General features: G+C 38.4%; 1 protein-coding gene across 9 annotated transcripts in view; it reads left to right on the plus strand.

Moving 5' to 3' along the window:
- EPC1 (enhancer of polycomb homolog 1) overlaps nucleotides 1-23,773 on the plus strand; it is a 62,070-nt gene that overhangs the window by 29,679 nt on the left and 8,618 nt on the right. For 5 of the 9 annotated variants that reach the window (XM_061997136.1, XM_061997137.1, XM_061997132.1 and 2 more), the window contains 10 exons: nucleotides 8,830-8,989; nucleotides 10,900-11,045; nucleotides 11,131-11,337; nucleotides 11,703-11,851; nucleotides 12,996-13,152; nucleotides 14,515-14,688; nucleotides 14,789-14,878; nucleotides 15,323-15,471; nucleotides 16,714-17,063; nucleotides 22,049-22,132. In XM_061997136.1, coding sequence (XP_061853120.1) covers nucleotides 8,890-8,989; nucleotides 10,900-11,045; nucleotides 11,131-11,337; nucleotides 11,703-11,851; nucleotides 12,996-13,152; nucleotides 14,515-14,688; nucleotides 14,789-14,878; nucleotides 15,323-15,471; nucleotides 16,714-17,063; nucleotides 22,049-22,132 — 1,606 coding nt within the window. In that variant the 5' untranslated portion in view covers nucleotides 8,830-8,889. The remainder of the gene's footprint in view (nucleotides 1-8,829; nucleotides 8,990-10,899; nucleotides 11,046-11,130; nucleotides 11,338-11,702; nucleotides 11,852-12,995; nucleotides 13,153-14,514; nucleotides 14,689-14,788; nucleotides 14,879-15,322; nucleotides 15,472-16,713; nucleotides 17,064-22,048; nucleotides 22,133-23,773) is intronic. The other 4 variants (XM_061997133.1, XM_061997140.1, XM_061997139.1 and 1 more) reach the window with 1 other exon arrangement.

Genomic DNA, 23,773 nt, shown 5'->3' on the forward strand with positions numbered 1-23,773 from the left:
TGGTAAGCAACTGAGTCACTTCAGTCTTTTTAGGGTAGTCTGAACAGGACCTGTGCCTGGGAAGACTGAGGTGTTAGGTTCTGTGAGCTATACTATATAATTAATGTGTGTGTTAATTTATTTATCTCTGTCTCTTTTTTACAGTAACTTAAAATAGGAAAATAATTTCTTTTTGGTCTCCTGGTAACAGGAGAGCACATCACTCCTTCTAGTATTGTCATGATCTGTAGTACTGATGTTGTTGGGCTTAAGGGTTAAATGCCTTATGTTTCCTCCACATTTCACTGTTCACTCAACAAAGCAGGTGAAAATTCCTTAGAAGTTGTAATTTGCTGCTGAATGTGCATGACGATGAGTGCAAGATATTTTCCAAGCAAAGGGCAGGTTTCTTACATACTCTTAGAAGCATCTGATTTTAACATGGGGAAAGGAGTTGACTACAGTGCTCAAAATAGTGTGCTGACCTCATTTCTAACCAGTGTTCCAGATAAAACACTAATCATTAGCAAGGTTTCTTGATAGTGTGTTAATCACAAAACCACATATTTTTAAAAGTAAATTGGACCACATTTTCACTGAGCAATTGCTATTTAATCCTATGCAGCTATTTTAAGTTGGCATTTGTAGCAGAGAGCTAATATAGTAATTAACAGTGGAATCCTTCTTAATTAACTGCTCATGAGACTGACATCAGTTGATTAAAAGAAGCTATCTCCATAGCTTTTACTCCATGTTTGGAATATGAAGGGACCGTTTTAGGCCCTGCTATAACAAGAAAGTTCTTTACTATATAGATCCAGGGCATTGAAACCATGACAGAGTCGGAAGGGAAGATCTACAGCCACATGATGATTTGATCAAATCTTCAAGCAACTTAAATTGATGTGGGAAGATGTTTGTTCTGTGGCCATACATAGTAGTAGCCATAATAGATGGGATTACAGTTGCTTTTGGGTGTGTAAGTGAATTACTGTCTTCCTTGGAATCTCTTACAGAGCAAGACATTGACATAATGTGACTTTGTTACCCGTCCACTTTCATTTCGTTCATGTGCGCATGTTGTGACAGTTTAAACTGTTGCTGACACATATGATGTTCACGTACTTGAGATCAAGAGGGTAGAAGTTGCATGTGTACTTCACAGAATCATAGAATAGTGGGGATTGGGAAGGACCTTTAAAGATGACCTCCCTGCCAAAGCAGATCCACCTAGATAAGGTCACTCAGGAACACATCCAGGCAGGTTTCAAAAACATACAGAGAAGGACACTCCACACCCTCCCTGGGCGGCCCGTGCCAGGGCTCCCTCACCCTTTACTGTAAAGTAGACCAATCAGCCCAAATTCCTGCAGCCTTTCCTCTTAAGGAAGATGTTCCAGTCCCTAGATCAGCTTGGTGGCCCTGCACTGGACTGTCTCCAGAATTTCCCTGCCCCTCGTATGCTGGGGAGCCCAGAACTGGACACAGTACTCAGATGAGGCCTCACCAGGGCAGAGTAGAGGGGGATTCTTATCAGCATAGCTGTTGCCTTGCTAAAATCAAAGGTCAGATCTATAAGCTCGTATTCAGAAGTTGAACTTTTCTGTCTGGTATTCAAGGATGAGTGTAATTCAGCATCTGATCTTGTGCCAGAATAGTTGTTAAAGACTTCTGTCCTCTGCAAAGCAGGATCAGATTGCCCATACCAGTATGACTCCACTTGGGTTTGAAGCTCTTCACCAGCAGCTTTTAGGAAACAGATACTGTAACAAACTTGTCAGAATGTCTTCAGTGTTTTACAGGTGTTACATGTGACTAGACATGCATGTGAGGTAGCAAGAGTAGAAGTTTGTGATGTGTTTCTGTAATATGCTGTGAACCCTTCTGTTCAGGAAGAACTAAGCTTTTTGCTTTCAGTCACTAGAAGCCCCTAGAGCCACTTACTTGCCCAAAAGGTAAGAAAATTGCAAAGGAAGTCGGAGTATCTCTGAAGAGTTTACACTGATGTGTTCTAAGTCCTGTCTGTGCGTTCCATACGTGCCACTGGTGCTTGCCTGTCCTTGGCTGAGCCCTCACACTGCAGTGGCAAGTTCTTGCTCTTCCCGCTGAGAATCTCACACAAATCTGTTTCTGAAGCCTGAACTGGCTCTAGGAAGGCAGAAGGAATAATGAGAGTAAAGGAAGGCAGAATAAACCCTACTATCTTAATTTTGTTGCATGTTCAGCCTAATCTTTTATATAAAAGTTGTCTGATCAGTAAATTGTGGGACAAATAAGATCAAGTAACAGGAGGAGAAGCTTAAGAGAATGAGCCAATTTGGTGGGTTTATTCCTTTCCATCTCTTTTGTGTGCAGATTTATTGGATTGGATATATGAAAAATTTCCTTAAGAGTAGATTGACCATCACTCTCTGAAAGAGGCCACCTTCCCTGATCACGCAGGTGATTGAGATTCTTGTATGCCTGAGACACAGGATACACATCCCATAGCTGACAGAACCAAGGAAAGAGGTTGGAGAATGTTTTGTGTGTAGTAGGTCATAGAGATGTCTGTTTTGCCTAGCATGTGTTATATGGTCAGTTAGTATGAAAGTCTTGGTGTGCAGCTGTGCCTTCTGGCGGCTTTGTTGTGTTTTACTCCACTATCCTTCTACAGGTTGCTGATGTGAGAGAACTGAGGTATAAGAATAATATTGTCCTTGTGAATTTAGCAGCTGAAAATCTTTGCCTTATAGCCTGGAATCTGGTTCTACTTGCACCAGTTTGTCAGCTCTGGCTGACATAATTAACAACTTGATTTTTTTTTCTTCTTTTTTTGATTACTAGTGTTTTCTTGTTTCCTCTTAATTATAATGTGTTTGTGTTTAAGATCTCCAGTTTGTTGGATTCTTCTTCTGTATTTAAGTTTTATAAAAGAGTTTTGGACTACAGATTGCTAAAAGGTTAAATGTATGTAAGAAAGGCATATCTGTGAGTTTGTATACTTGATTATGTTTCAGTTGTGGTCAGTTTTAGTGTAACTGTTGTCAGCCTAATGCCTCTTGGCATTCATAGCTGTTGAACTGGTATCCTTCTGAGTTCTTGAACCTTAAATATGACAATGTGACAGCACTTCTTTCAGGCAGGGATAGATGTAAGAGGATTCTCCCTAGTCATACTCATGTAAACCAGCAGGTCTGTAGAAACCAGTAGATGGGCAGTGGCATGATATGTCCCAAGCAATGACAGAATCAATTGTCATGCCCTTTTCTACAGCTCTGTATTTCAGAGGCAAAGATGTGCTTATGATGTGCACAGATTTGAACTCACTCCTGTGTCCATTTTATAAGTACCAGTATTTTAAAAAACTCTTTCCACTGATATGTGTGGCTTTTTCCCCCATCCCATCTTTTGCTTCTCACAACAGAGTATACTCCCTTAGCTAAGGTAGATTTAGAGAATTTGGTGACTTTATGCTCTGATCTGTGCACTACACTGAACTTCAGAGTAGTCTGTTTTGGTCATTTCTATAAGCAAATGTGTCTTAAATGATTATTACTTTTAAGAGCTCTAACATAATTTTGAGAAATTATTTGTGCATCATCCAGTCAAATTATAAACCAACAGATTGTTCTTTCAGTCTTAAAAAAATCTGCTCATTAATAACTGCAGTAACATTTTTCCAGATGACTTTAGTAAATGATCGTATGCATTCCATCCCTTTTGATTTGCTCAGCTGTTAATGATAGGGTTGTCAGTCTTTTAATGCCTCATGTTGTGATTTGGCAAAGAAATTTTTGTGCTCTGTCAGTGACAGTTTTCTTTGAGAAGCTGTAACTAACTTGGAATCCAACAGACATAGTGCCAAAAACTTAGAGAAATCTGAAGGCAAAGGCTGCTTGCTTTCAGTTGCTATGCTTCTGCTTGTTTGTGCTTGCAAGCAAGAGTGTCTCCTTGTAGACAGGTTGAACAACAATTACAGTATCCTTTCCTTTGTGTTCTAATTATTGTAATTCAGCTTTTTAAAAATTTAGTGTACTAGAAATGCAATGAATATGCAATTGCTGACCTTGTTTTTAAGAATTACACCCATGTTCCTGCATTATCCTTTGAGAGAGGTCTCACTGCTCCCCTAAAGCAGAACTGAAGAAAAGTTCCAGTTCCTTCAGGCTGCAGTGAGAGCTGCTCTGCTGTGTCCCTGCTTCCTCTAGTGCCTTTGTTGCTGCCAGCTTGCTTTGGGTTACCTTTTCACGATTTTGTTTTGGAATATGCATGGTAGTGCTGACATAGTAATAGTGGATACAAGGGACAAACATGATATCTTCAAAATTAATAGAAAGAAAATGTGCAGAATCGAGAATGGTGTTGATAGGTAATTTTGTGTAGGAAATTTAATTACGCCATGCCTTGCTGCATTATGGATAGTCAAGAAAGTTTGCTCTTTTGTTGGGACTGTCAGAGGAGAGATTCTGAAGGAGGAAGGTGGTTGTCAGGCTTTTGTTTGTTTAAACAACTAGCGGGAAAAGTGGTGAGATTTTTCACTGTCCAAATGCTTTTTCAGGACAGGAATATAGTGGGATGACTTAAGGTGAAGTTTCACTGGCTGGGTGTTGGCAAAAAGTGAAGCTGCTCTTTTCCTCAGCACCCATCCTATGTCTCTGGGCCGAGTCCTCCTGCTGTATCCCTTGGACTTGGGATTGTCTTGACCATGTGATGAGCTAGTGTGGGAAGCCAACCTGGTAGGAAATTTGTAACTCTGGAGAGCGGGGGGAGGACCAAGCAAATTTTAGGATTTTTCTTTTAATAGCTTTAAACGTAAATTTATATGAGCATTAGTACAAAGTGGAGGTAATTATGTTTGAGAAGTACCATGGTTCTGAAAGTATTGGACAAAATTAGCTTCACATCTCAACTAGCTGCTGGAGTTGTGTTTGATAGCATCTTATGCCAGCCAGAGAAAGCAACTGATGAGGGAAACCTTCCTGGATATAAGCCTGAGTAGTAGGTTGAGAAATGGTTAATCATGGAAACGGAAGGCAATTTCAGTGTTAACGTTTTACAATATGTACTTACAAAAGATAACAGAGTCTATTTGAAAGATCCAAGGGAAGCAAATTGAGAGAGAAGGGGAAGAAACTGCAGTGTCTCCTGTGTTTCTTCAAGTGTTTGAACTGATAGGTTTTTTTCAAGACAGCTGCAGCTCTTCTAGTATAGTTTCAATAGGAAGGACACCTTAACACAGAAATCTGAACACACTCAAAGTGAAAACTGCTGAATAGGAACAAATAATATGCAAAAAACTAATATTTACATGAAAGGTTTACCTCAAAAGAAACACCTTGAGATCCACCTAGCAATGAATGTGAAGAATAAGAGACTATTCTGTATATATTGGTAGTGAAAGGATGTATTTGATACTGAGATGGTTAAAACGTTGATCTGACATACCTTTTTTTTTTTTCCCCCCCTTTGGTATTAATTTTTAAAAGACAGTTGTTAATTTAGCACTGCAGCGAAGCCATTCATGGTTACCTGCTACCAAAGGGAATCGTCTTTCTCTTTTTCTTCCTTTCCCTACCCCCACCTGCCCTGACAGTTCAGAGCGCTAATTTATCAGAAGACTAATTGCTTCTAATTGTTTTCAGAGGAAGTAACAGGAAAGAGATGGATTTTTGTGGATTTGGTTCCCTAAGCTGTCATAGGTTTAGTCTGGCATAGTACACTGGTAACATGGAGAATGACAGCAAGAGGCACAGGACTGCTCCTTGCAGTAGCTAACTGTAGATGACGTTCCTAATGTGACACATTATAACCTCTGAGTTTGACTAGCCGACCTTGAATTCATGCTAGGAAATTAAAGAAACAGTCTGAAATAATTTGACAGCTTTTTGAAAACTTCTGAGGGACAGATGATGTCCCAGGGGAGATGGGGAGAAGGCACATAAAATCCACAAAAAACCCTTCAGACAAAATACCACAAACCAAAACCTCATAACACAGCCTGTTGAAAAGGTGGGAGCTAGAGGGTTGCAAGCAAGCTATCTTAACTAGAGTTCTTGGAGGAATGTGGATAAAGGAATTGTTTGGCCCTAGTAATCACCTGGAAGATACTGATCTCTTTGGAAAAATTACATGAATTTTTTAGGAACAAACTCTGATTAATGTAGACTAACTTCTTTCTGTGGCAGGGCAAGAGACCTAATACACATTTTTTAAAACAGACTTTTTGATCCTGTTACGCAGTGAACGGAAACAGTATTACAGAAGCTGTTGTATAGTGGAAATATCTGACTGGAAAACTACCTGGAAATGGATGAACAGTCATCATGAAAAGACTTGTTCAGTTTCTGAAGAGGACTTGAGCTACAGCATCTATGTATTAAATCATAGAATCATAGAATGGTAGGGGTTGCAAGGGACCTTTAGAGATCTAGTCCAACCCCCCTGCAGAATGAAGATAATGTGAAGGGCATCCAGCATGTTTTAGGATTTGGAATTAGGACTTATTCTGACAAACTGGGGAAGCCACTGCATCTTTAAATAGAAAACTACAGTTTCAACTCTAGTAGGTTAAACATGTTGGTTAAACATGCTTTCGTGTTAAAAATGAGTGTTTCCAGAGTTACCGGTTGCAACCTGAATATACGTATTATCAAGAGAGAGAGATGCCATCTGAGGTGAAATTGAGGGCAAAATTGCTGTTGCTGATTTCTGTCCAAACAAATGAGAACTTGGTGCATGGTGGGGGTAAAGGGGAGGTTGCCTTGTCTGATTATTTTCCTTTATTTAGTGAAGTATTCTGTCCAGTTACCTTCATAATACGCAGGTCTGCTAACACCCTGCTCCAGTACTGCTTTTGTAATTGAGATGAGGGTCATGCAGAGCTATGATTGGTGCTTCTGTTAAGATGTCTTTAAATAGTTGTTACTGAAGCCGGTTAGGAAATTGGCATGGACCACTGCCACTACCTAGCCATGCCTGTTTCCATATCAGAGGTGCATCAGAGAAATTGAAATCTTAGTATCTAACCCCCTTTTCCTCCCAGAAACAAAGCATTTTCTGGTGTTCACAAACAAAAATTGGTATAAATGCAGCAGGAATCTTTCACAGGACTATAAAAACAGTAAGCCTCTGCCATTACTCAAAGAGCATTGCCTATTACTATGTATTTGATGGAGAATTCTACTGTATTATATGGAAATAAAGCTTAAATCCCTGTTTTGCAACATAGTGATTGTTGGGACAAAATCCTGAAGAGCTATTACTGTTTACACAAATCTGAGGTGTTTGGCAGCAATGCTTCAGTAGAAGGTAGAAAGAAAAATATTTTTTTACCATACTCAAGAAAGAATTTTAGCAGCTGTATCTCCTAGGTGATGTACACTTAAACGCTAAAGGATCTAAATCAATCCCATGAGTTTTGCTGACAACTCTATCATATGTCTTATTCTCACAGTTAGTCTCTTTTCTTGAAGAAACTTTTCATCAGGGCACAGAAGTAAAAAAACCTCTGCAGCTTTTTTAAGGTAGAAATAGGCTAAAATCCTGTGAGTCCTTGCAGCAGTATTATGCCTTTGAACTGGTTTTAGTTTGAGGTTGCACTGACTATGCAACTCACAGTAAAGCCTATTTCCGAACTTGTTTGGATTTTTTTAAGTTTAGACAGCAGATGTTAATTACCTTTGTTGTGCTGAAGGATCGTATGGATAAACACTGTTAGCTTTTCTTCAGTGCTACAACCAGTTACCCCTGCCACCCTTTTGCTGCAGCTCCTTCTTTGAATATTTATCAGGTTTGTAGCTGTGTTGGCAGCACTGATGAAGCACTGGTTCACTGAGCACCTAGGAAGGAACAGTATAGAAACTTAAGAAAAAAGATTTGATACTAGGGGCAAAATACTGTATTACACTGTCATTAAACCATCTGTATACAGGCATCTTGCTAGGTGGGTTTTTGTTGGTAACTCTATGAACTCTTCATAGTACTTGCTGTCTGGACAGCACCACAAGAGGAATGGAGTGCACTTGAATACCACCATTAGAAAACTCCTAGAATTTGTAATGTTTTTAGTCTGTAACTTGGATTGTGGAGTCTCCTTCTCTGGAGATGTTCAAAATACACCTGGATGCATTCTTGTGTGACCTGGTCTAGGTGAACCTGCCTTAACAGGGGGGGTTGGACTAGAAGATCTTTAGAGGTCCCTTCCAACTCCTACCATTCTGTGATTCTGTGGTGTAGTAACAAATATAAATGGAGTTTACTTTTAAGCTTGAAAAATACTTTCAGATTTCAAAAAATTAATTATTTACATCCTCATGGTTTATGTCTTAATAATAAACTTTGTTTGGTGTGGAGTAGGAGGGGGGAAAAGGAGGATAATGGAAAGCACAACAATAAAGAGAATGTCTTCAGGAATCATTCTTCGGGTAAAAACGCTCGCCTCCCTTTTTAAAAGGAGAGGATGGCGTGTCTCCCTTCTGGTTTTCTGACATCACTGTCAGTAAATGGTCGTAGCAAATACTGAATAATACCAGAGTGAATATCTCTACCTGCACCTACAATAATCAGTATGTCTGTGTAAAGATGGATTTATGTAGCTTAGTGTGCCAAGAAACGTGCTACTCTACTTCCTAAGTTTAGTAAGTGAAGTGATATGTGTGTTTGTGCCAGAGGGAGAGCACCACCTAGTGGAAAAACCTTCTGGTTTATGGAGCGTGTGTTGGGTCAAGGCTGTGTTACTGGTTTTTTAGGTCTAGTCTCAGGGATATGGAATGAGAGCCTTTGCAAAGAAATATACTTTCTTCAACTTTAGAAAGTCAGATCTCTGAAAGTATTTTCTCAGCTTTTCATCTTGACTTTTTTTGTTTATAGGAACATCATCTCCAGCGGGCTATCTCAGCACAACAAGTGTATGGAGAGAAGAGGGATAACATGGTTATACCAGTTCCAGAAGCAGAAAGTAATATTGCATACTATGAATCTATATATCCTGGAGAATTTAAAATGCCAAAGCAGCTGATTCACATACAGCGTAAGTAAAGTAACTCACTCATTGAAGTCTGCATGGAGAACTTGGGGTTTTTTTTGCTGGTCATTCAAGAGATTACTTGAATATGATCTGTTGAGCTCACGTCAGCGCTAGCTTCTGAAAGTTAATTTTTTAACATATAAAGGAATGCATACTTCTTAAGAGGTAAATTTATTTCTTGATCAAGAAGTTGACAGATGTTCCTTTTATACATATATGTCCACATGTTAATCCATTAAGTTTAGTTACCATAGAGGCCTGTTTCTGCACTCCGTAATGCTCAGTTACAGCTTTCGGGGAAATTAAATTCATTAGCAAGGTCAGACTTCAATCTGCTTGAAGAGAAGAATTTAAAATACATAGTTAAGAAACAAAGTACCTATCCCCTGAAGCTTAACAGAGATAAAATTACAGTAAAGCAGACTGGGAAGCCAAGCAGAAACGGTAATAGTGGTAGTATTTGTCTATGCCTGGATGGAAATATTCTATATCTAAAAGTAAGTGTGTTTTGTTATCACTGATGACTTGCAAATTTGTTGGGATTTTAGTTTTGTTTGAAGATACCAGCTATTCTGTATAGATGAGATCCTTGATAGGAGTACCACATTACTTCAGATACCTTTTGAAAACACAAAGACGTGTTGCAGAATTGCGTTGTACAGTGTAGTTCATAGAATTTTAAAAGCAGAATCTGTGCTACATTTAATGAGTTTCATGCCTGCTTGACTTTGGTGAAATGTTAGACTTCTGTATCAGTTCCAGCTTCACTTATGGCATTCATGAAATTCTGGAAGCATAGAATATTTCAGATAGGAAGGGACCTTTAAAGGTTATCTAGTTCAGCCCCCCTTGCTGTGGGCAGGGACAACTTCCACTAGATTGGGTTGAAGATCAAGTAGATTAGAGCATATTGCTCTGCTGCTAAGCAAGTGAAGAAATTAATACTAGCAGTCTTCTATGCTGATATTAAGGTTACAGCTTTTCATTTAGATTTACAAGTGTCTAATGGTGGATGTCAAGAGGTTGGGGCATCACTTTTCTGTTGATCTAGTAGCAAGTCAAGGAGTAATGGGAAGAAGCTGGAACACAAAAAGTTCATTTAAACGTAAGGAAAAACTATCTTACTGTTCATGTTAGGGAGCCCTGGCACAGGCTGCCCAGGGAGGGTAGGGAGTTTCCTTAGAGGTCTTCAAAACCCACCTGGACACGTTCCTATATGACCTAATCTAGGTGGACCTGCTTTAGCAGGGGGGTTGGACTAGATGATCTCTAAGGGTCTCTTCCAACCCCTGCCATTCTGTGATTATTCTTTTCCTTATTTAGTGTCTTAGTGGCTGAAATGGTCATTTACAGATGCATTGTATTCTCCTTATTTATTAAAAGCAAGTGATGCTTTTTCCAAATGTGGACTTAAAGAAATTAGTGTCTCTTATGAACAAAACCAAATTGAACGAGGCATGAGAACTAGGGAGATCTCGTTTTGAATGCAGAATGATGCATTTTCATAGGTTCTTGTGGAAAACAGTGTAGTGTTCTGCAAAACATTACTTGTATTTGAGGATGCCTTGCTACAATGGGTGGACCATGTAAAACTGCAGAATGGTAGGCAGCATTGGAAATTTTGACCAATCTGAAAATTTATTACTGAAAGCAGTGAGATAAAAAGCTGCTCACTACATTGACTACTAGTAAACTCTCATTGGTTAACACAAACGTAGTCAAATAGATATCAACATTTATTCCTGGATTTTAATGGTGTAATTTTTAAAAGAAAAAATAGATATAACCTTGAAGTACTACACCTTTCAAACAATTTTGGTTTTATCTTCAGAAGAACCTGATGTATACTTCAGACACTGCGTTTAAAACATTTCTGTAGTAAAACTGACTTTAATTCTCACTGTGTCATTTAGCTTTTAGTTTGGATGCTGAGCAGCCGGATTATGACTTGGATTCGGAAGATGAGATCTTTGTGAATAAGTTGAAGAAAAGAATGGACATCTCTCCTTTGCAGTTTGAGGAGATGATAGACAGGCTAGAAAAGGGCAGCGGTCAGCAGGTACAACAGTATTTTTAATAAGGAATTTGAAACACAGACTCTATATATTGCTGTATGAAAGTGACATGTTGGGTTTTACATTTAGCCAGTCAGCCTGCAAGAGGCCAAGCTGTTGCTGAAGGAAGATGATGAATTGATCCGAGAAGTGTACGAGTACTGGATTAAAAAGAGGAAAAACTGTCGAGGTCCTTCTCTTATCCCATCAGTGAAACAAGAGAAGCGAGATGGTTCCAGCACAAATGACCCTTATGTTGCTTTTAGAAGACGAACAGAAAAGATGCAAACACGAAAAGTAAGTAGATCAATACCTCCCTCTGCTGCACCACCTCTCAAAGCAGCTTACATAAAGAAAGAATTCTACTGCATTGTATAAAACAATAAAAGTTGGAGATGTCAATTTTTTTGTACGTTCAAGGGTAAAAACATGAAACTACTTTAGGACAGATATTAAATGAAAGTTTGTCTTAATTATTTTTTCATTCAGTCTACTGCTAAACCTGCTTATGGTGGTGTTAAGCTGTAGCTCTGATAATATGCACATGTTTCTCTGTTTTAGCATGTGATTATTTTTTATATGTATATAATAAATATTTAGAAGTTAATTCAGATTATTTAATTTGATTGATGTGTGAAAACAAATATACTCTGTATCTACAGAATCGGAAAAATGATGAAGCATCTTATGAGAAGATGCTTAAGCTGCGTCGGGATCTGAGTCGGGCCGTAACCATCCTGGAGATGATAAAGAGGAGGGAAAAAAGCAAGAGAGAGTTGCTGCATTTAACACTGGAAATTATGGAAAAGAGGTAATGTTTATTAAAAATCTGCTGCAGAAAGCTTTGGAAACTACTTTATATTTCAATTCCCACAAATACTTAAGAGTGAAAGATTTTTTAAATAATTATTTGGACTCTTTCTCATCAACAGGATAGTATTTTTGTATGTAGCTGTGGAGAGCAAAACAAAATGTTAGAGTCATTTATAGCCAGCAATGTGTCCTTGAAGCCAGGAAGGCCAATGGCATTCTGGGATGCATCAAGAAGAGTGCGGCCAGCAGGTTGGGGGAGGTTCTGCCCTCTCTCTACTGGGCCCTTATGAGGCCTCATCTGGAGTCCTGTGTCCAGTTCTGGGTTCCTCAGCTCAAGAGGGACAGAGAACTTCTGGAGAGAGTCCAAAATAGAGCCACCAAGATGATCAGGGGGCTTGAGCATCTTCCTTATGAGGAAATGCTGTGGGAACTGGGACTGTTTATTCTAGAAAAGAGTATACCAAGGGGGGATCTTACTAATATTTACAAATACCTAAATGGTGGGTGTCAGGAGGTTGGGGCATACCAAGACTGTATCTAGCAAACAGGACAAGGGGTAATGGGATGAAGCTGGAACACAAAAAGTTCCACTTAAATATAAGAAAAAAATATTATACTGTTGAGATGAGGGAGTCCTGGCACAGGCTGCCCAGGGAGGGTGTGGAGTCTCCTTCCTTGGAGGTCTTCAAAACCTACCTGGACATGTTCCTGTGTGACCTGATCTAGGTAAACCTGCTTTGGCAGAGGAGTTGGACTAGCTGCTCTCTAAGTGTCCCTTCCAACCCCTACCATTCTTTCGGATGATGAGTATTTTAAAGTGGCACCTGTACCCAAGTAGGGGGGAAGGTAACCTTCTTCTGTTCATTCCTTCTGATTTCTGCTCCTTTCGTTGCCATTATTATCTTTTGGAGATGTTTTGCAGGCTTTACAGGGTAGTCTTTTATTTTATTAGAGTTAGTAATCACAAGCTCCCATGTTATTAGTCCCTTTTCTCTGGAACAGTATTTTCTCTACTACTTACTGTTCTCCCGGATGTCCCCTAAGCACAAGTTGTAAGTATTAGTCTGTGTTTATATGTTGCACATTTTTTTACCACATGTACATTGTAAACATTGCAACAAATAAAATTATTCTGATTCCAGGTATAATTTGGGTGACTACAGTGGAGAGATCATGTCTGAGGTCATGGCACAGCGGCAGCCAATTAAACCTACGTATGCTATTCCCATCATTCCTGTGGCTAACAGCAGTCCCTTTAAGCACCAAGAAGCTATGGAACTGAAGGAATTTAAAGTTAAAGTGAGTAATGTTGGTAACAGAGTTAGTAGCTCGTGCTGTTACATATTCAAGGTAAAGCATTTTAGGATGAGAGGAGAAGGAAGCTTTTTGAAACTAGAAATTTACTAGCAAAGCTGCTAGTAAATAAAATTCTTTTAGGAATTTTAAGGAATAAAATTCTTTTGTTCTATTGGAGTTATGATCGCATAGACTACTGGCTCTCCGTGAGAGACAGAGGTAAAGGAAGTATAGGCAAAATACGGACAAAAGGACACATAAAATTACAGTCTTAGTCTGTGGGACAACAAACACTTTAATGCTGTCTGTAAAGTCAGGGTATCCTGAACAAAACTATTTGCTACCTAGATGTTGGACTAAGGTAGGACTAATGAGGTAAAATTCATACCTTGTTCTGAATTCATGTAGTTATTTTAATTTTGAGTGTTTTTCTGGTTGGTTTGGGTGTTTTTTTGTTTTAAATTTGATCTGCTGATGTTCCCAGTGTGCTGTATATCTTTGGGTTTGTTTTTAAGTAAAGTATCAAATAACGTTTCTGATTTAGAAAGCTGACCAGCACTTTTTTCCCTGCAGGCTTTAATTTTGTGTCGTAGAAAGCATAGCTACAGTGCCAACAACTGAGCATATTAAATAGGTCAGGTAACACAGAAGAAATGCTGAGGTATAATTTGAGTTTTAAACAAAGATTTCCTATAACTGAAGAATGTCCAAAGGCTGTTCAGAGTCTGACATGCTGGTTTGAATCAGTGAAAGCTTCCATTGGTAACAGAGCATCGTAATTGAGGTTGCTCAGTGTGCTTGTCTGTTAGTGATGCTGGGTCGATGCAGTGTGTCACAGCGTGGAAGAAACAACGTTTCTCTGAAACTTGGGAAATGCACTTAGACTTGAATTTGCATAGCATGGGGAATTACCTTTACTTTTTAGAGGATTTTCTGAGATTCTAGCTGGTTTTGAGAAGTCTAACTTATACCTTCTGCCTTTAAAGCATCATTTGGTACTTAATAAATTCTCTGATACTGCATAAATCCCTATTGATTTTAAATGACAGAAAACAAAAATGCTGCCTTATGGACATGATTGTATATCTTTTGGCCTGCTTCTCCAAAGTAGTAATGTTATCCTGATCACTAGTGCTTTATGTAGCACAAATTAGGCAAACAGCACTTCATTCCACCTTGCTTCTTAAACATTTCAATTACTGGAAGTCAAATGGAAGTACTCATTAAATGACTGTTATATTGCTATCAAGATGATGGAGAGATGAGCTCACTTTTTGGCTTGCTTATTAATAAGAGTTCTGAAACTCCTGTTTTACTCTAATTTGCTTGTGTGTAATTTTACACTGCTTTTTTTTTTCCTTGCAGCAAGATAAACCTGATGTGATTAGACCCAAAAGAAAGTATGAGAAGAAGCCTAAAGTCTTACCTTCATCCGCTGCTGCCACGCAACAGACAGGTCCTGCTGCACTGCCAGTCTTTAATGCTAAAGATTTGAATCAATATGATTTTCCTAGTTCTGATGAAGAGCCTCTCTCCCAGGTAGGGCCTCTAGAGTTCTTATCTGATGGGGAAAGAATACAATTAAAACTCAGGTATTTACTACTATCTCTTCTCATACACCCCCATCCTCTCTTTAAAGGTTCTGTCTGGTTCTTCGGAGGCTGAGGAAGAAAATGATCCCGACGGTCCTTTTGCCTTCCGTCGGAAAGCAGGCTGTCAGTACTATGCTGTAAGTATAATTTCCTTACCCCCTCTCAGTCTCCTCTTATAATACATCTTATTAATACTTAAAAATATCTAAGTGGTGGGTGTCAGGAAGTGGAGGCATCACTTTTTTCTACTGTATCTAGCAACAAGACAAGGGGTAATGGGATGAAGCTGGAACACAAAAAGTTCTATTTAAATATAAGAAAAATCTATTTCACTGTTGAGATGAGGGAGCCCTGGCACAGGCTGCCCAGGGAGGGTGTGGAGTCTCCTTCCTTAGAGGTCTTCAAGACCTGCCTGGACATCTTCCTATGCAATCTGATCTAGGTGGACCTGATTCTGCAGGGGAGTTGAACTAGATGATCTCTGAAGGTCCCTTCCAACCTCTATAGTTCTATGATTCTATGAAAACAGACTATTGTTGTGGGAAAACATCTTGTATTTAATTTTTTTAAATTATTTTAAGCCCCATTTAGACCAACCTGGCAACTGGCCGTGGAGTAGCCCTAAAGAGGGAAGATTAGGAGACGTGCGTTACAGATACTGCTTAACCACCCTCACCGTACCCCAGAGGTGTATCGGGTTTGCACGAAGACGGGTTGGCCGTGGTGGAAGGTAAGTGCTACATAGCTGTTGCTGCCTTTAAAAAATAAAAAATATACACTAAAATTAACAAATAACTCCTAAAACCCCAAAACAATCAGTCAGGCGTCTTTTTAAGAAGTGCAAAGTTTAAAACAAAAATAAACCCCTCAAAAATGGAGACACCAGTTTCTTTACCTCATCTCCATTTTTATTTTGCAGTAGTGGAAACCACTGTAATATTGCCTTCTTGATACTTCTCGAGTTTATTTCTGGCACGCTCAGTTTTCTGGGGTGAAAATATATGTATGTTTTCATTTGTGTTTGGTTTATATTTAAATTATTTGCATAGCTGTCTTCAAGTAGTAGTATTTTAAAATACACATTTTTCAGAAAAGAATTTTCTGAATTTGAACCATATTTGGTAATTTGCCAGTTGCAGATGAGAATTTTGGGAGGAATACTTAGAAGTGCCAAGTAACTGTTACATTTCAAACATCATCAAAAATACCATAGGATTAGGGACCTACTTAGAAGCAAAATACCTGCAGTATCTGTATAAAAAACAATTTATAAATGATTCTGTGTAGAAGTGCTGTTTTTAAAATATTATATGATGTTTTTAGGAAAATGATACACTTGGTATTAAATTTTAATTTAAAGGAAGAACATGATTTGGCTTTAAGATTCATGCTTAGAACCTCGTCAGGTATTAGCAAGTCAGACTAGTGCATTAAAAAACCCCAAACAGAATGGATGCAGAAGGCTTTTACTGGTATATTGCAGAGGGATTTGGAAGTTCATGTGTGACATCTCCACTGCATTAGGATGTCTGTAGGTGCGTTCGGTGTGTACGGGACTAAGGCCATTGAACTGAAGTTACTTGAAGAGGACATTTGAATTGTTTTCCAGTTACTTAAGCAATTCTGTTCTCTAGGGTTCTTTTCTTTGCATTGTAGAAATCTATCTTCCATTCTGACTTTAAAAAAAATAATTTCTGTTGTTGCAATGTCTTAATAGTATACATGACAATGTACATCAGCTCTTCAGACAGTAAAAGCTAGAATATACATGTGAAAAAAAATCTAAACATACTGTATAATAAGTCATGTTTTCTGTGTCTCTTGGTGGCAGGAGGGATTGCTCATTCCAAAACAGTTTTGTGTAGTTTTTTTCTTCTGTCACTTTGTCATCTTCAAGCACACGTGACAAGGTGGCGACTTTCTTGATATTTTCTTGCCACTGTATAATTTGCATTGTTTTCCTATTTTTTAGGGTGCTACTAGACAGAGCGCATTCGGACTACGATAATACATTTCATCAGCTGGATTTGGAAATTTCCTCATCACAACACTCTTCAATCAGTCAATTTGCCAATACCTCAGAAACTAATACCTCGGACAAATCTTTCTCAAAAGACCTCAGTCAGATACTAGTCAATATCAAATCATGTAGATGGCGGCATTTTAGGCCTCGGACACCATCCCTACATGACAGTGACAATGATGAACTCTCCTGTAGGAAATTATACTGGGGTATAAATCGAACAGGCACAGCACAACCCGGGACCCAGACATGCAGTACCTCTATACAAAGTAAAAGTAGCAGTGGTTCAGCACATTTTGGTATGTTTATTTTGACAAACTTGGTTCTAGACATTTTAAACTTGGCTCAGAAAATCCAGAATCTCCTTAGGTCATCCGTACTTTATATGATGGTCTATGCCCATCTTCACTTTTATCACTATTTGCTCCGTAGAATGTTTATTTGTATTTATAGCTGGCAGTAGCATATTGCATCTCAAATTTTGCAAATGCTAATTTGATATGTAATTAGAATTTTAGAAATATGAAGATTTAGAAACCAGTGTTGTGTAGGGTTTAAGTTGATTCTGAAGATCTGTGGTTTTTAAATTAAAAAGCGTTGATACAAATATTACATTGCAGTTTTTTCTAGTACAAGACGTGGTGGTGAGAAATGGCTAGTTAAAATGTTTGTATTTGAAATCCCAGCATGTTACCAATTCTTATCTGAACTTTTATGAAATTAAATGTAATTTCCCATCCAAAAAATACCCAGCCCACTTCCACTGATGCATCTGCTCATGCTTGGCAAAACTCTTGGGCTAATTACCCCTGTCTTGTCAGCAAGTGGCAGATTACATCTTACAGAACCTGAATTACATAATTGAGGTCCTGACTCTAAGAAAACTGGATATGGTGTTAACTGTTTTTCAATTGGAATACTGTTGATAGCATCTCTCTTTATATTAGATTCTTCGCAGTGGAAGATTGGTGTTTGTGTAGTTAGAACATAACTTAACTCTTGAGTTTTGATCAGTCAGCACATGAAATGTAATCTTTTTATAGAAAGTAAAGTGATGTTCTTCCATAAAGAAATAACTTTAAAAATTCACCATTTTGTAAGGGGTCTCTGGAATCATATTTTCCTTGCTATTTTAAATAGTAGTTTTGACATTAGATTAGAAAGCCTGGATAATGTAGGAGTTGGATGGGGCGAGATGCATATATCTGATAATCTCCCTAAGTTGTGGGACATTTTTGAGATTGACTCGAAGAGTATTACCCTGATTAATTTAATCCTACTTGTTTTAATATATTTTATACCTTTCTTCTCTGTATCCCGTTTGTTTGTCTTTCTAAAAATGTTTTCCTCCCTGCATTTTTAGATTTAGGGGGCAGTTCGGTTCTGCTGCCTTATTTCCTGCTTCCTCTCCATGCTGCCCTAGAATAGGTCCTTGCCCCTATGCTGTTCTCTCTTATCACTCTTACTGGAACTGTATCAAGGGCTCAAACTGATGGTGGTTCTGGTTTGTGGTGTATATATGGCCTTTTTGGTGTTTAAATTCTGTCCTTCCAATGTTTCAATTGGTAAACCAAGTCCAGAGGAGATCATGATCTATCTAGTGGCCAGAGTTTGCGCTGTGATAGAAAACAAAACCAACATGTGATGAATATATAAGTGCCCTATAAAGTAGTGATGGGCAATACATTACATCTGAAAATCATGTAGGTTTGAAGAATTGGCTGTTAAAATTGAGTATGAAGCATATGTTAGGGTGTGTGTGGGAATAAATACACATACACACCCCCCTGTAGAATTTTTGTCCATTAAATTGATGATTAAGGCACTTATGTGCATCAATTTAGAAATTAAATGCAGTTGTTACTTATGGTAATGAGTTCTGTACAAGGTTTTAATTGTGTGGTTGTATTTTGAAGCCCATGGGAAAGTAATACATACATGTAAGTTCCTAGCATATTACATTCATCTGTGCTTGGAATTCTGTACAGATAGTTCACCTCCTCTATGTAATATATTTAACTTAGTATTCTAGACATTTACAAATCTAAATGTTATGTAATTTAGATACACATTTTTATTAGTTTGATAAAGGAACGAAATACTTCATTTAAAATAGATCTGTGTCTGAATTCATAGATGTACTTTAGTTACCATAATATCTGGATAGCCTCTTGTTATTAGTCCAACCAGGTAGATCATTCTTTGTGGAATTCTTTACAATTGTAATTGGGATTCTCGCAGCATTGGAGGCATTACATGAGTTTATGTATATGTAGTGTAACGATGGTCATCTGTTCAGGGGAAGGTGATTGAAAGGTTCATACAGTCTAGTTCATCTTAGTGCCATTATGTTTTCTAGTCTTCTCTTTTTCAGTTTTTTTAAAGGATTCTTCAGGCTGCGTTGTCTGTACAGGTTACAAATGTGTGCGTGTCTCATACATATGACTTTGACTTCTTCAAAGGTGCATGACAGCTGGGGCTGCAGCTGCTGTGTCTGTAGCAAATATTGTAAAGAATATCTGGTGTCTGTACTATAGTTCTTAGCTTTCTCTACTGCAGATTACAACCCTGTAGAGTGTACCCATTCCTTTTTCTTAGCTGTCTTTAAAGCTGGGAGTTTCTTGTGGGTGTGGGTTTTGAGGTTGATTTCTCTATACTCCGTAGATTTTTGCAGTGACAGTAGGTCTCTACCAGAAAACACTGCATCTCTGTTTTAAAAAATCCCTTATCCCTTCACTGCTACTGTGAGTTACAGTCAAACTGTGTTGCTCATCTTTAAGCTGAAGTTCATGCTGAGATTCTGTACCAGCCAGCAGAGGTGATCATGTTGCTGTGTTTATCCTGCACCGTTTTCTGATAAAAGTCTGTTTTCTCAACACTTGTTTACTATGGAGTCTTAAACTTTTTTCACTTCAAATGATCATGAACATGCTGCTGACATGGAAAAAATGCTATGGAAAAACCTGCTTATCAAGTCACAATCAGCATGAACATGAAGTTGAGAAGGTGTCTTGGGTCTTCTTTTAATCAGAGGATGTGTTTAAAAAAAGCTGTGCCAAGACATACCATTCTTTGGCTACAGGAAGCATTGTTTTTCATCCTGAAGATTAGAGAGAGGATTCCTGAAAGACATAAGTATTTTGTAAACAACTTCAAAGTGCCTTTGACCCTGAAGAAATGCAAGTTATACTGCTGCTGGCTTTCAGAGTGCTCAGTGAAAAAGATCTGTAGAATATCTGCAGAGTTTCTATGTGTAAACTGAAAGAATTTTCTTAAAATATCTCTTAAAAGTTACAAGTCTGGTACAAGCCCTGTTTTCAGCTGTGCTGAAGGATAGACTTCGGCAGCAGAATCAAGTGGCCAAGAAGAGAAGCATTCATCTGAATGAAGAACTATGAAAAAGCATCATTTGCCCACTTGGAAAAAGACCTGATTGAAGGATCCCCAGGCAAATGTTAAACAGAACAATAAAAAGCAGTCAAGAGTGTAGAAGTGTGATTCTTGTGGAAGAAAAACTTAGTCAGTGGGGAAGCTTTTCACTGAACGAAGTGCAACAAAATTATTTTAGAAAAGGAGCGTGTATTGCTGACAATCATCAAGTTTCTGAATCAGTCTTCAGAGAATGGAGTTTGTGTCTTTTAAGTCTGGACCACACAGGCATCAGTGTTCATCTTAAGTTTTTGTGTCCTAGGAATTTAGTCTTCCTTGTTAGATTAATTGATGTAATTCAGACAGGCAAATAATAGTCTTTGAGCTGCATCATATTACAGGGAGATTGTGCTTTCTGCTGGAGACTTTGTTAAATGCTTTACATTGTTTTTTTGGATGTTTACATCTTAGTAATCAAAACTACACAGTATATATAATTCGATTGCAGCCTTCTGTTGAGGAGGCAGACCAGAGATACCAGTCAATAGTGAAAGGTTTGAGGTTGACTCTGAGGGTCCAGAGTAGGATGTAAGACCAAGCAGCCATCTTGCATTCTCTTCTGTTCTGCATTCTACCAGAAGCTGGGTCAGTTGGAAATGTTTGGGATTGTAGACTTTACTGTATGTGGAAAATCTGCATGCAGACGGTATATAGTTAAAGTACCTTACCTTGCATTTTCTTGTAAACTGGAGATTTAGGTGATGTGCTGCAAGTTGTGCTTTGCTATTCTGTAACTTCTTCTGTGGGAATTCCATAGAAATAACATTTTTCCCAGTAAGCTTGGCTGCTTTTTTTCACTACTCTTAGTTTTCTTTTTTAAAAGCAAGTTTGCACACTTGGGGCTTTAGCAGGATGGCGAACTAGGCATCTGTTTCCCAAATGTCTGTTTAGTATTTCTCTCTCAAAATTTGTAATAGTGGTTGATGGATCTATACTATTTTTTCACGTCCTTGTTAAGGATACCTGACACATATCTTCAGGCATCCCTTTACTGGAATGAAGCAGGAAGAAAGTCCTCAATCCTTGTAGCAGTTCCTCACACCAGAATAGGAGGGCTTGTTGTGCCTTTTCACTGCTTTCAGGCCATCAGTGACTGTATTTAGATCTTTTTATTTGATCTTTGTATCTGCAATAGTCTCAACACTGCTCTCTGTTTTACTGTTTTCTCTCTTGCAAATACTTATTTTCACATTGCAATATAAACTTTCATCAAAAATACGGATATTTATGATGACCATTTGCAGTTGTTACTGGAACTGAGCAGTCTTGGCCCATCTGTGACTGAGATGTTGACATCCTAGTTGAGGAGGCAATGCCCTTGGAGTAACAAATGTTTATAGTCCTCCCCAGGCTTAGTTGAAGGAGGAAATCTCAGAAGGAAGAGCCTCTTTAGTGTGGGAAGTGTGGCTGAGGATGGAGGGAGCGTCAACGCTTCCTAAAACAACTGAGCACTTGTGGAGACTGAGACTTCCGTAGCTCTACTAGATTTTCTCATTCAGCTTCAACCCAGTCGGAGTAATACTTGAATTCAAAGTGCTGGGTATTTAAGCTTGTGTAAACTGTGTTGTCTGCATCCCATGCAAGGGTGATCACCTGTGTAACTCCAGAGTAAACTCTGTACCCCAACTGGCCTCCAATATTTTGGTGGAAACGGAAACTGAGTATTGTGGGCAGACAAATGCAGATGATCACAGCAAACATTTCAAGCTTTCATTCAGTGACTAGTAAAGATACTTCAATTATTTTCTGTCTGCCTGAGGCTGTTGTAGTAATAATCAAGGGCATAATGATTCATGTTCACAGAGTGTCTAATAATGCCATGTTTAAGTAAAATCAATCTCAAACTTCTTTTCAGAAAGTGAAACATCTTTGGGCCTGGTGCATCAAATACTAAATCACACTGATGGCTCTAAGTCTCTCCAATCTTCTGAATTCACTGGTGAGAACTTGCTATACAGTAGAAAATCTTTAACCAGGCAATGTAAGCCAGATACCATCTCATAAGATAGAGATGAAATAATGTGTGTTCTGGATTGCTTAGTATTGTGAATGATGTTTGCTTTGCATGCAGTTCGGCTTTAGTAACCACTAATTGTTCTGGAATACAGCAGGGATGTGATGCTCTTGCGTATTTCCCGTGAGCAAACATTGTAACATGATGTATGATCTTTACACACACTTTAACAGTTCTGTTGCTTGTGAGATTTCTCAATTGGAAGCTTTAATTGTGTGATCAAAACTGCCTTTTTAATGCTTCAGCTGAGAGAATCAGGAGATCTAGTACTGTGAATGGATTTTTAGAGATGTTCTTTGAGTATAATCTTAATGCCTCAGTTTTCTTACCAAAATACTGTTCCTTCTTGTGAGAACTGATATTTAACCTGATACTTTGGAGCAACTGTTTTTTTAAGTTACTTTAATTTAAATATTCATTGTTTTAGGTGTTTAACAGGACTGAAGCATTTGTTGAAAAGCTTGTTTGAGTCTTTCAGTATTAGCATATTTTTAAGCTTTAAAAAAAAGCTTACCTTGATAGGTCACTTTGTTTATTCCACAAAGCTTGCTCAGTATCTCTGGCAAATCTAATGAGCATATTCCGTTCAGGAACTCAAAAGGAATGCTAGTAGAGGAGCTAGGAGTTTATATTTGCATTTTATGTTTTCAGGATATTCTTCCTGGATTTTTAAAAAGGAAGTGGTTCTTGTGGTCAGTTTTTCTTGTCTGTGTTCTCCTACTTCAGAGAATCAGAGTTGACAGCTAGTGAGTTACTCCACAGTAAAGCTTACAGCAGTAGTCCAGGAGGGAGGCTGTTGGCTGTTCAGCATACACCAGTCTGTTCATATAGATTCCACAGACCCCCTCCTCACTGATTCTGGCCAATTCTGGGAAGGACTTGCATTTTCAGAGAAGCTTAACATAAGCTACAGCATTGTAAGGCTCATGCATGTTAAATGCTGGGGTAAAACTAGGTAGCACGGTAAAAACAGTTTTATATTGCAATATAAAGTTGCTGAGACCTATGAAGCTTTGGTAAGTCCACTGACAGTATTGCTGTTACTCTGTACTCGGGACTAAACAGTACCTTTTGAGTATCAGCATCCCACAGAATTTGGGTAGCTGTTAAACAATCATCCAGCTGCAAGGTGGTTTTCAGTGGCTTAGTTTGAGCTAAAAAAGGATCTGTACTTATCACAAAGACTATAAATATCTTGCTTATAATCATGTAAATGATTGTAGGACAACGTACTGTGTAATCTGTTAAAAAAAAAGAGCCATTGCACAAGATACATGGCTGTCACTAAGGAGATGCTACACAGTTATTTATTGCCAGTCTCAGTAATGTACACATCTTTCCTTTTCTTTTACCTTCCATTCATTTTTTCAGTCTGTAAGCCAGAAAACATTTCTCTTAACTGGCTGCTCAAGTACAGCACTAGTTGCAAAATAGGTATGTGCACTGTTCAAGCTGGTAAATGAAGAGTAGCTTAATTTGGAATTCTAACAGAAACAACTCAAAAGCATACTGAGTTTTAATTGCTCCAATTCAAAACAGTATGCTGCAAACAAATGAGTAGGAAGC

The sequence above is a fragment of the Colius striatus genome, chromosome 5 (genome assembly GCF_028858725.1).
Source record: "Colius striatus isolate bColStr4 chromosome 5, bColStr4.1.hap1, whole genome shotgun sequence".
Classification (NCBI taxonomy): Eukaryota; Metazoa; Chordata; class Aves; order Coliiformes; family Coliidae; genus Colius; species Colius striatus.